Source organism: Grus americana, chromosome Z (assembly GCF_028858705.1).
Source record: "Grus americana isolate bGruAme1 chromosome Z, bGruAme1.mat, whole genome shotgun sequence".
Taxonomy (NCBI): domain Eukaryota; kingdom Metazoa; phylum Chordata; class Aves; order Gruiformes; family Gruidae; genus Grus; species Grus americana.
Window position 1 is genome coordinate 6,234,716 of NC_072891.1, and position 13,443 is coordinate 6,248,158.

General features: G+C 40.5%; 1 protein-coding gene across 1 annotated transcript in view; it reads left to right on the forward strand.

Annotated features, from left to right (window-relative positions):
- The window catches only part of RIT2 (Ras like without CAAX 2), a 190,629-nt gene that overhangs the window by 96,038 nt on the left and 81,148 nt on the right, over positions 1 to 13,443 (forward strand). Inside the window, exon 4 of the mRNA XM_054810535.1 lies at positions 953 to 1,144. Coding sequence (XP_054666510.1) covers positions 953 to 1,144 — 192 coding nt within the window. The remainder of the gene's footprint in view (positions 1 to 952; positions 1,145 to 13,443) is intronic.

A 13,443-nucleotide genomic window follows, 5' to 3' on the forward strand; every position in this document is an offset into this window, starting at 1 on the left:
CGTGAAGGACTGCAGCCCGTGGGAGAGACTCACGCTGGAGCAGTTCGTGAAGGACTGTCTCCCGTGAGAGGGACCCCAGGCTGGAGCAGGGGCAGAGTGTGAGGAGTCCTCCCCCTGAGGAGGAAGGAGCAGCAGAGACACCGTGTGATGAACTGACCACAACCCCCACTCCCCGTCCCCCTGTGCCACTGAGGGGGAGGAGGGAGAGAAATGGGGAGTGAAGTTGGGCCTGGGAAGAAGGGAGGGGTGGGGGGAGGTGTTTTAAGATTTGGGTTTATTTCTCATTTCTCTACTCTGTTTTGCTTGGTAATAAATCAGATGAATTCCCTCTCTAAGCTCAGTCTGTTTTGCTCGTGACGACAATTAGTGAGTGATCTCTCCCTGTCCTTATCTCGACCCACAAGCGTTTCGTTATCCCTTTTCTCCCCTGTCCAGTGAAGGAGGGCAGTGACAGAGCGGCTGTGGTGGGCACCTGGCCCCCAGCCAGGGTCAACCCACCACACTGACCTTTTGATTTGATTGCATAGTAAGGAGTTTGTACCTGTCTCCCATCCCTAGATAGTAATATAGCTTTTCTTTTACACCTGTTATTATTCATTCAATTGTAAGTCATTGAAAGTGCTGCAGAAGGTTCTAGAAATACATGAGACAGTACTGTCTGTATACAGACACTGGCATAATAAGTTCATATTCTTAGAGGACAGAATTCCCTTGATGGGAAAATGAAAAAAAAAGAAAACCCACAAAACTGTCCTAAGAGAAATCCTGGTGGTGTATTATCCAGGATGATGACCCCAGAAGGATGCACAAGTTTCAGCATGCTGTATTTAAAACAGTAAAACAAGCAATGAGAAATTATGTAGGGAATGGGGGAAGTTTTTAGCAAGTTCATTATTTACAGATGGATAAATTTGTTTTCCAAATTACTGAGCATGTTCTTCCTATTCCACAGGCAGAATTCACAGCCATGAGGGACCAATATATGCGAGGCGGAGAAGGCTTCATTATCTGCTATTCCATCACAGACCGCCAATCATTTCAAGAAGCTGCTGAGTTTAAGGAACTCATTTATCGTGTTCGGCACACCTATGACATCCCCTTGGTGTTGGTGGGAAACAAAATAGATCTTGAAGAATTCAGACAGGTAAGCAACTTTACTGCTGTTTTTGGCTTATTCCTTGGCTACCTCAGGGATTTCTGTAACATATGTTGTAGAGTACTACTGAGAATTATTAGCACAAGATGAGGTTTAATCAAAGAACAACACACTAGGATTGGTAATAAATTAAAGAGTTAGTAGTACTTTTCATTCGTATGTTATAGATCTTAAAGGAGACTTGGCCAATTACATCCAAATGTTCTTCATTTTTACTTGAAAAGGAATGGAACTATTTTCATTGGAAGTTATATATATGTTCCATATGGATATAGATTCAGTGAAGATCTTCATGGCAAAAAACCTGTTTTCTTTGGAAGTTACCAACAATTAAATACAGGGTTTTTTTGGTTTTTGTTGTTTTGGGTTTTTTTCATAAACGTACTAGATTTAATTAAAGATTTCTCAAAGTGAGACTGAAAAATATTCTAGTTAAAATAGATAAATGAATATAAGATTATCTTTGCTTGAAAAGCCAATGACTGTGTTATTAGGTCCCTTCCAACCCAAACAATTCTATGATTCTATGATTCTATGATTAGAGTGTTCAGGTAAGATGAGGACAAACAAGACTCAGATTCACTTTGATTTGCATACAAGATTTGAGCCACCACCCTGTTCCACCCCACTCAGGGGGTGAGGGTGAGGTTAAGTTTTAATTCTCTGCGCAGTAATCAGAAGTAACAACAATTACTTTAGAGGTTCAAACCAATCATAAATTTACTTAAAACTCAGTGGAACTACAAAAGATAGAGGCTTGGCAAAAGTCATAACAATGCTCAAAATTTAGCAAAACTATGAAAGGTAAGGGTTTAGCAAAACGTGTGATGATATTACCCTAATGTGCTGAAAATTAAGTTAGAGACAAAGAGAGTGATAGAGAGGAAAAGAAAGAAAGAAAAGAGAGAGAGAGAGAAGATACCACCACCCTTGGATCCAGTGATGTTCTCAGCTCGTAGTTGTAGTCTTCAGGTGGTGGGTGCGTGCCGAAAACTTATGTTTTCCCTTTTTATAACCCGATGTGCCCACCCCATAGGCGGGGGTCTGTCATCACTGAGCAGGCGCAGTACGTGCTCAGGAATGTTCAGAAATGTTCTAGAAATGAGTCAGTGGGTTGTGGGGGTCCGGGGGTCTCACTGCCCCCCTTCAGGGCTGACCAAGCGAGTGGTGATCCGTCACAGGCACATGGTGCACAGGGCACAGATGGTCATTGTTTACGTGTTTCAGGAACTGAGGAGTGGTCTCACAAGGCGTTATCCTGCCTCCACAGGCTCCGTTCTTGTTCAACACTCCCTGGTCATCATCAGCCCATCCCTGTCCATGTCAAGATGGGTGTTTGCAACATTCACTTGTTATCAGGGCCTTACACACCCCCTCATAAAGTAGTAGATTTCTTTGCTTATGAGGGCATTGACTGTGGCTCTCACAGTCTTTAGTAATCTTTGCCCACTCTTTTCACTTCCTCTCTGCTTCTTGCTGTTTGTGTTGATGTGTGTGTGTGCAAGGGAGTGAGTTAGAGAGAGACCATCTTAGAAACGGCTTGATTGTAACCTGGTACTGAAAGGGAAATAACCTCAATCTTAAGCAGAAACTTCAAAAAGAGGAAAAAAAACAACCAAAAAAAAAAAAATTCCTATATGGAAATCTTAAGAGGCTCCACATACACACTACAATTGCTTTTAAATGACTGACTTCTTTGCAGACATATGTAACAGTTAAATAAAATGGTGTTTTTCAGTTCATTAGCATCTGTGCTCACATGATCCTGTCTACTCTTTTCCACTTATCCTGTCACTCTTCTCCCCATTTCTTTGTCTTCTTTATTCTACCTGAAGTAAATTCAAGGCAGTGTTAAGCCTGAAATTAGTCCTGAAGATCTAATGATGCACAGTTAAAACTTCACATCTGTTTCCAGATCATTGACTTTCTCCCTAAATCAGACCGTCACCTTAATGGTGACAATCCAGGTGCAGTTTAACACGCAGCTTGAGGCTTCAAACAACAGTGCCATGTGCAACGTGCAGTACAATCTGTGCAGCTTCTGGGGTACTTATATATAGATGGGGGAGGGATGTGAATTCAGTTGTTCTGCTGAGAGAACAGCACATGGGATCTCATCCCAACAGAAATGGGATATGATTGATTACCTACAGTTACCTATAGATGAGGTTTTCAGAAATACTCTGTGTATTGGGTTTGCGTGGCAAGGTTTTGGTAGCGGGGGGGCTAGAGGGGTGGCTTCTGTGAGAAGCTGCTAGAAGCTCCCCCTGTGTCTGACAGAGCCAATGCCAGCCGGCTCTAAGACGGGCCCGCCGCTGGCCAAGGCCAAGCCAATCAGCGCCTCTGGGATAACATATTTAAGAAGAAGAAAAACACTTAGAGGGAGAGCTTTTGCAGCCGGAGAGAGGAGTGAGAAGATGTAAGAAACTCTGCAGACACCAAGGTCAGTGCAGATGGAGGGGGAGGAGGAGCTCCAGGCGCCGGAGCAGAGATCCCCCTGCAGCCCGTGGTGAAGACCATGGTGAAGCAGGCTGTCCCCCTGCAGCCCATGGAGGAAGGATGAGGGGGTGTAGAGATTCCACCTGCAGCCCATGGAGGACCCCACGCCGGAGCAGGTGGAGGCACCTGAAGGAGGCTGTGGCCCGTGGGAAGCCCACGCTGGAGCAAGTTCCAGGCCGGACCGGTGGACCCGTGAAGAGGGGAGCCCACGCCAGGGCAGGTTTGCTGGCAGGACTTGTGACCCCGTGGGGGACCCCACGCTGGAGCAGTTTGCTCCTGAAGGTCTGCACCCCGTGAGAGGGACTCCATGCTGGAGCAGTTTGTGAAGAACTGCAGCCCATGGGAAGGCCTCAGGTTGGAGAAGTTCATGAAGGACTGCACCCCGTGAGAGGGACTCCATGCTGGAGCAGGGGAACGATGAGAGGAGTCCTCCCCCTGAGGATGAAGAAGCGGCAGAAACACCGTGTGATGAACTGACCGTAACCCCCATTCCCCATCCCCCTGTGCCGCTGAGGGGGGGAAGGTTGAAGCCGGGAGTGAAGTCGAGCCCGGGAAGATGGGAGGGGTGGGGGGAGGTGTTTTAAGAGTTGATTTTATTTTCTCATTCTTCTACTCTGTTTTGCCTAGTAATAAATCAGATGAATTCCCTCTCTAAGTTTGGTCTGTTTTGCTCGTGACAACAACTAGCGAGTGATCTCTCCCTGTCCTTATCTCAACCTACAAGCATTTCGTTATGCCTTTTCTCCCCTGTTTAGTGAATGAGGGGAGTGAGAGAGCGGCTCTGGTGGGCACCTGGCCTCCAGCCAGGGTCAACCGACCACACTCTGTTCACTAAGTGATATGAAGACCCCCTCCCAGAGATATTTGGTACTATCTCTTTTCTTATGTTTTGTTGGGCTTTTATAGTTTAATCACTGTCAATGCATATAAAAATATATGCCTGATGAAAATGTTTTACATGCTCCTTGATGATCTTGTCTGGTCTCCCAAACATGAAAAGTAATGTGCATGAATGTCTGAATTGGATATCACAAACAGCACTCAAGAATAAAGGGCATGGAGAAGCACTTGGAAATGAGATTAGAAATTATGTCTTTGAGACGAGACAGACACACAAAAAACTATTATACAAGATTGTTACTGAAGATCCTACCTGAATGTGTATCAAGGCAATTCCAAATCATGGTCCTATTTTTTTTTAAAAAAAAAAAGCTTTCAATGAGCCAGGATTTAGCTCTTCAGAATCCTTTCCTCCATAAGCCCTCTACAACTGTCAACAAGTATGGCAGTCTCAGAAAGGTTTTCTCAAATATTCTGCAAACCAGACTCTGAGCTGTGGGACATCCTTACCTCAAAGACTACTCAGATAACACGATGCAGATCTGCTCATTTGAATAAAGCACTTGTATATGACTATGTCTACATAAGGAAGTAGTATGAACGAACAGGAGTAAAGCTGCATAATAAAAGAGTTTATTATGATGTCCACATTTCAGGAATTTATTTTTAACTTTGGACTAGCTCTGTTCCAGGGCCATTTTCTCCATGACTAGTCGGTACTGAAGTGTGGAAGTGCTCCTGGAGTATATCTTCGCTTAAATTTCATCCATAGTTCAGGTCATGTTCTCAGACAGCACTCCACAATTCAAAGCAAAGCATGGTTAAGTGCAGGTGATTAGGAGATACTGCTCAGAGTGCCTCTCTGAGCTAAACTGAAGCACTAGCGTGTGGGAGGTCATCTCTGTGTCCGGCTTTAAGTGCATGTTAATGGACTTCCGCAGCTCATTATTTCAGAACCAGGACGTGAGGTTGTGTTGTATGTTTAACAAACACTGAAATAAGTTATATCTATGCTTACTTGTTAGGTTAAGCAATATCTAAGTAACTTGATGAACTGTGGAAAGGTGGATTGAAAGGAATCTTTTCAAGGTCATGTACTGTAGTTACAGCTTCATTAAAAGCACTTGGATGGTCAAGAGTGGTAGCCAGCTAACTCTGGGGTGACAGACAGCAATGAGCTGACAAAGCACAGCATTAACATATCAATGAACAAACAGTGAGGTACGCAAACATGCTAAATTCAAACAACTGAGAAATAGTAGGTGTCAGAATGCAACTAGCCAGACTGAAATTTGGCCAGGGCACCAGGGCTAATATGGTTACTTTGTTTAATGAGATTTTTCTGTTATGGAATTCATTAAAGCTACTGTAATGTTATTCATAGTATTTGGAAACATAACATTAAGTTCAACATTCCCGGGCATCATTTCCATTTAATGACAACTCCACAACAATCAGACAGGCTGTAGTAGCTCGATCAGGCAAAGCTCTTGTTTGAAATGCAATCCTCTACACAATGCAATTAATGATGTATGTCGCTTGCCTCAAATCTATCAACAGGACTACAAGAATAAAACTAATCTGCAATTAAAATTTCATGTTAGGAGAAACACTACTGAAAAACAAAAGCATCCAGCTTATTATTTTTTACATAATGTTTTTATTTTCTGATGGCTTCAGTGAAATTATTGTTCTTTTAAGTATGCCTGCCATTTTTAATGTCTTAAATGGGTTTGTCTGTACTCCTTCTTTAAACAAGTTTTAATTACATGCATCAGCCTAAAGAATAAACACTTTCCATTTTCTCTAGAACAGTGTGGGGGAACAACTGTGTAAAAACTGTGGGAAAAAATATAATTACTCATTATCTTGATGTACACATCCAATCTGGTACCAAGGCCACCTCCATCCTCCATTCCTTTCCATCCATTTGTACTGCAGCTGCAAACAGTCCTTTCTGGCCGTGTTCTGTTTTGTATTCAGAGATTCACTGGGAAAGTGAATGGGCATGAATGGCTAAGGCTTTCATCTGTGTCCATTCCTTGATTTTTAGCCATTGCTCTAAGAAATATTTAAGTATTATATGTATTTTATCTTGTAGCTGTTTGATGTAAAAACATAGAACATTAAGTATTGATTAGATACAATTTTAATTCCAGTGTTTTCTAACATTAAAGTCATTAGGTTAATAAATGTATGTCTTTTAATGTCTTCAGAGTTTCAGAAATATTTAGGACCAGCTAATATGAACTACAATACATACTTTTACTTCAGGTAAGCTTTGTCACTTTACCCCAGATGAGCATCTGATTATTACTGAAGTTTAAAATCTGTATAATAGATAAATATTTGATTAAAACATATTCATCTTTAAAAAATACAATAAACAACTGATCCAATTTGAGTTTATGTGATGCTAATGCTAAATTTCCATTTTTAATGAAAAATAATAATTTTTATTGAGATATTACAATATTTATTGAGAACAGCCATGAGGAGAAGGACTTGGGGATGTTTGTTGATGAGACGCTCACCATGACCCGGCAGTGTGCGCTTGCAGCCCAGAAAGCCAACCGTGTCCTGGGCTGCATCAAAAGAGGTGTGACCAGCAGGTCGAGGGAGGTGATCCTGCCCCTCTGCTCTGCTCTCGTGAGACCCCACCTGGAGTACTGCCTCCAGCTCTGGGGGCCCCAGTACAGGAGAGACATGGAGCTGTTGGAGCGAGTCCAGAGGAGGCCACGAAGCTGATCAGATGGCTGGAGCACCTCTCCTATGAGGACAGGCTGAGAGAGTTGGGGTTGTTCAGCCTGGAGAAGAGAAGGCTCCAGGGAGACCTAATTGCAGCCTTCCAGTCCCTGAAGGGATCTATAAGAAAACTGGAGAGGGACTGTTTACAAGGGCATGTAGTGATAGGACAAGGGGCAATAGGTTTAAACTAAAAAAGGGTCAATTTAGATTAAATGTTAGGAAGAAATTCTCCACTGTGTGGGTAATGAGGCACTGGAACAGGTTGCCCAGAGGAGCTGTGGTTGCCCCCTTCCTGGAAGTGTTCAAGGCCAGGTTGGATGAGGCTTTGGTGTAACATGGGCTAGTGGAGGGTGTCCCTGCCCATGGCAGGGTGGTTGGAACTAGAAGATCTTTGAGGTCCCTTCCAACTCACACCGTTCTACCATTCTATGATTCTATTTTATAATAAAGACGTGGCACTGCTGAAAGTTTGTTTGAAAAAAATATCTATAAGACTTTACCTACTGATGATTGCGTTATATTACATTCTGCAATTCAGAGGGTAACTAACTACATAAGATCCTTTGAACAGTGTGCTGGAGCTCTGAGCTGGAAAAAATAGATACTTTCTAGAAGCTTTTTCAAATTTTTAATGTGGATGTGAGAACTCTTCTGGAAATTATACCTATGTAGAAGTTGCACAGCCTTCATGGAGCAGTTTTTCCTATATGCTTTTCTTCAAGTCCTGAGGAATGAGCTGTGGGCTCAGTTGAGTCCACGGATGACATGCTGATGTCCACTGAGTCCAAGGTTACAGGGAATGTCACGCTTCATTCAGCTCTTGGCCTCTCTGGGAAGCCTCTCATCAAAGTAGTTAGTTTTGGCAGTATAGTCTTGGTCCTGAAAAGAAGTACACAGTTGTTTACCCTTCTACACATGAGTTGTCTTATGCACTTCAAGCACAAATCTGAGCAGGAACAGTGCTTTTGAAAGCACTTCCTTTCTTCTCTCTCTACCCTCCCTCCTTCAGTAGGAAACATGAAATCAATATGAAACCTATCTTTAACACGGAGCAATATCTTAATTGGATTGCAACTTAATTACAGGGGCTACATTATATTTTCTTTCTAAGGTTTTATTATACCATAAGATAATTCTCAAACCAGGATTACGGTGGCTCAATACATTCTCATGATCAGAAACAGCTGCCTGCAGAACATTCTCACTTCAATGAGGTTTTGCTCTGGAAGTTGTTCAAGATAAGCTGACTGATTATCAGATACTGTGAGCATCAACTTTTAGATTTCTCGTTTTGACATTTGTTCTATTTTCATGCTAGCTTCTAAAACATTGAAATATCTGTTGAGTATGAGACAGCTAATTTTTATTTTTTTTTAAAACTTGTTTTGTTTTGGTTTATTTTATATGAACAGCTGTTCAGTATAATTCAAACATTGTCAGTCTATACCTTCTGGTGCTTGGCTGAGACACTGAAAATACTTACAGAGTAAGACATTATATTGTATTTTAATTTTCCAGTGCATGACTATAAAGCACTATTACTAGATGCTCTCTTATTCATATTAGTCATGAAAGTTCAGTAGTCTGAACTTCTTACTTTAGTATCAAGCTAAATTCTTTTGCTTTTTGGAATTAAAACTGATCTCAAATTTGTAAATGTCCTTTACCATCAGCAGTTCCATTCTCTCTTAAAGACAGCTGGGTGGAGGAGTCTGTCTGCTGGACTCTTGTTTCCCATTTATCAGTCCAATGCCCTACACAAAGAGTGAAAGATTTCATCGTTTCTTCTGAACTTTCTAACTGCCAGTCAAGAGAAATGTATTTTGCTGCTATTCACTGACAAAGAATAGTATCTATTTAACATTAGACTAAATGAGTTGGTCAGATGATCTATGAAATCCGTGCAGAAAAACAGCAATTATCACATATCATAGAATCATGTAATCGTTTTGGTTGGAAAAGACCTTTAAGGTCATCGCGTCCAACCGTTAACCCAGCACTACCAAGTCCAACACTAAACCACTGCATCCATGCATCTTTTAAGTATCTCCAGGGATGAAGTGTATCATAAAATGGGATGAATCTGCCCATGAAGATATCTGTCTTTCTGTTGGCTGTAGAGGGAGGCATGGTCAATTAGCTTCCTAGGCTTTATACAGCAATACTTGGGTGAGATGAAGACTAAATAAATTGTTTGTGACATTCTTTCATTTGAGAATGTAAACTTACTTATTCATTCTGTTGTTACTGTTGCTGCTAACTACAGACTAGACTTTTGAAGCGTGCTCAGCTTTCCTTTGGTGTTTGAATGAATAATAATAAATGGTGTGATCTGATCTTACAATATCTTAGATGCATTTAGCCTAAATAATGACCACAAAAAACATAGTGGTATCCTTAATGGAAACAAGCCAGAGGACAATATGGCACAGAAGGGAAAATGCTTCAAAACTATGTGAATATTGCAATGAATTTTTTGATTAATTTGTTCATGCATCTTGATGTCATCTTGGCTATTGTCCATGGACATCCATGTAGTTCCATTTTGCTACCATGAATGCTTGCTGAAAATGAATTAAATTTGGGTGGAGCTGCCTTTGTCACTTACATTCGCTTGCCTACATATTGCCTTTCCCACATGACGTCACATCATATTCTTCCTTTGCTCTTCAAGTTCTGAATAATGTAACCCATTTTTGATGTTTTGATGGAGCTATGACAGTTGTCTGAATATTTGGAACTAAAACCGCTGAAGTTGTCATGATGTTTTATTATCTTAGAAAGCTATCAAAGCTTTGATAATCACTTTCTTACATTACCGAAATACGTATCTGGATTCTGTCATGTTCCTCTACACCTCTAATTTCTATTTATTTTTAATTGATTTTGATTTTTCAGAATTTCTTTCACACTGTTCACTGTCCTAAGAAGTCTTCTTTATATGGTTTAAATAAAATCTTTCATTGTTAGCACACCCCCTTCTCCCCCCTCCCCCCCCAAAAAAAAAAAAAAAAGTATGTGCTTTTCTATGCCAATGCAATTCAAGTCAATTTGGCAGTTGTAGTCTCTTGGAAGGAAATTCTATTATTATTAACTTAACTGTCTCTATAAAATCTTCATTTATACATAGTTTACCTCTTTGTAATTACAATGCTTTTATATTTCCACAAAAAAACTCAAACCACAGCTTCTTATTACCCAGGCTGCAGTAAGTGCAATCAGACATACAGACAATTTTAATGAAACTGTTGGCTCATTTCTCGATTCAGAATTGTGTTAACCTCCAGTGAACCATTCAGTAAGCCCTGTAATCCCTTCAACACAGAGCAGAAGACATTTGAAGGGGACTAAGATGCAGATAATAAGCTGCTCTATAAGAGAAGAAACAGCAGTGAAACAATAACTAAATTGCAGATAAAAAACTTTTATAGCAGAAAACCTGGATATCTAAAGATAAAAATAGAAGCAACTAATTGCTTGTAGCCAGAGCAGGACAGCACAGGACATGTAGCAATGGGTATACACTAGGGATGGTGCTGCAATGTCACATCATAGCTAGGGATATTAAACAGCAACACACTTTATATTGTTTTAAAAGGCTCCCAGTACTTATTACTTCTACCTGCCTTACCTTCACCTTCCATCTCAGAGATTTTGTCCTCCCCACATACGAAATCCTGACTTGGTGTGGCCATGTTTGACTCCAATGGGAGAACACCTCAGAGGAGAGGTGTGAAGCTACAGAAATACCCTCTCACCTCTTGTCTCGATCAAGATTGCTCCTCAAGGTGAACTTGGACTGTGAGATTTGTCTGTTTGGTCTGTAAACTGGGAGATTAGCTGTTGTAAAGACTTTAATGCACTTTTCATTTGGCAACAATGCCAGCAGGATCTTTTTTCTTAACTAAAGCAAAGAAGTGCTGTTAGAAAACTACCCACACAAGCGTATTGCAAAATGGGCTTGAGTAGACTTGTTTGTGACTAAGTTCAGGATGCTGTTGCATTCCTCAGAGCATCTCAGAGGGAAACTCCTTGGTTACATCGTGACCGCACAAAGAGGTACTGCTAGCAAAGAAAACCACAGTGGTATCTTTTGTTGGGTGACTAGGGCTTAGTGAGTAGCCCATACAGATTCCTGTGCTGGGAAGCAATATCTGTGAGGAAGCTAATTATCCCTGAAGGACTTCCGTAGTTCATTTTTTGCCAGCAGAGAAAGGCATGAGGAAGGAACTGTGTGTGACTCTCACTTCAGTCCCTGTGCTGCTCCAGGGGCAGTGCTCCAAAACTCTGGTTGCAAAATTCCGATTTATTCATTTTCAGTTTAATTGGTGGAATCCTCATTGTCCTGTCTGTGAATCTTCCTTTTGTACACTGTGCACAAGCCAGGCATCAACCTGTTCTGAATGCAGAATGGGGACAAGCATGAACGTACCTCATCAGGCAGTGCTAATTGGGGCACAGTTTTGCCTCTCCACCATCTATGCCTGAAGCAATATGACCTGCCATCTCTCAAGATTTATCTTCTCATTTGCTCCACATGGGCACATATATGTGAAAGCTCACGACATGCAATGGGAAGGTATCTTTTTATATATATGCTGCTATTTTTACATCGGCAAAATCAAAATTTCAGACTAACTCATATATTATTTACTACAGTTCCAGTTCAGGAAACTATTTAGGCATATGCTTAATTAGAGTGGAACTAATGCATGTTCTTCATGTTAATCTGCACTTGAGCGAAGGTGCTCTCCTGAAAGTGAAACAGTAATAAGCAACTTCGTAAAAATGAAAGACCCTTGGCAAAGTAGCAGATTAATATAGGAGACAACATTTACTGAGTGCATTTTTTTTTATAAAAATTTGAATTGCTGGTAGCAAGGATAGTTTCCTGTGTGTTTTTGCAGCAGTAGCTCAAATTACTTGAAAGAAGAAATTTTGCCAGAATTTAATTACAGCTCATCATGGTGTCACAAATAATAAGAACATGACCTAGCATTTAAAGAAAAGAACATTAATCAGTTTAATCATCTTTGGTGTTTGAAGATTTCCTTAATGACTCACTTTTTTTTCTTTTTTTTTTTCCTCCCCCCCCCCCGATGAATTAGGAAGTTAGGAGGTTTGTTTTTATCCAGATCTAACAACTTGTCTAAGAATAGCAGCATGTTACCTTCACACACTGTGTCGTTTAAGCTGTGCAGTCATGACAAGCCAAAAAAAAAAAAAAAAAAAAAAAGCCCCAAAACCCCTTACCCAAACAAACCACCAATCAAAAAATAAAATGAAAGGGATAATATGTCTGTGTTATATCCAGTCTGGAAACTTCCAATCCATAGTGTCCAAATTTTACGCTATAAACTCTATTTATAATGGCAGCTTCTAAATCTCTGAGTAAATTGTTTGATATAGCATAGTTAAATCAAGAAGGTCCAGGAAATTACCTATGATAAAATGACATTAAAGCATATTACTACCGTTCACACTCAAGATGTTAAACATCTACAAAATGTCAGAATTCAAGGTTTTGTGTTACAGCCATTAGCATTATTAATCACACAGTTTTACTGATCAGAACCCCAGACCCAGTCTGGAAGTCAGAGTATGGTATGTTGTTTATTTGAAATTGATATTGGAGTTGATACAGTTTAATATCTTCATCCACCTTGTCCTGATGGGTGTTATTTGAAAAAGAAAAAAGGATGGGCATCCCTGCTGTAATTGCTGCGTTTATTTCCTCTGTTGCTCAGGGAATGTTATTTCCCTCTGTTTCCATCTATGTCATTTTTACCACCTACTGCGATCCAAAAAGATTAATAAGTAGAAAAATAATGTCTTGTCAATTTTTTAAAATTATCTGGTAAAAGAACTGACACAAATTTGCAGGGTTTTCTGTGTGCTTCTGCATGTCTGCATGTTTTAACATTGTAATCTAACACCAACAATGTACTCGGTATAGGATATTCATCAGCACCACAGGTCACCCTTTGGGTATTCCTGTCATATATAGTTAGTCACTGAAATTTTGAAATTGCTTTACATCTCCTCTGAGATGGTGGGGAAGACAGTGTCTTTACATTTAATGATGTTTGTCATTACCAAAACTATGAGACAATTCTTCCATTCTTTTCCTAGCCATGACTCATATAATCTCTTCTTTCCTTAATATTAAAAAAGTAAAATTTGTTACAGAGTCTCCATTC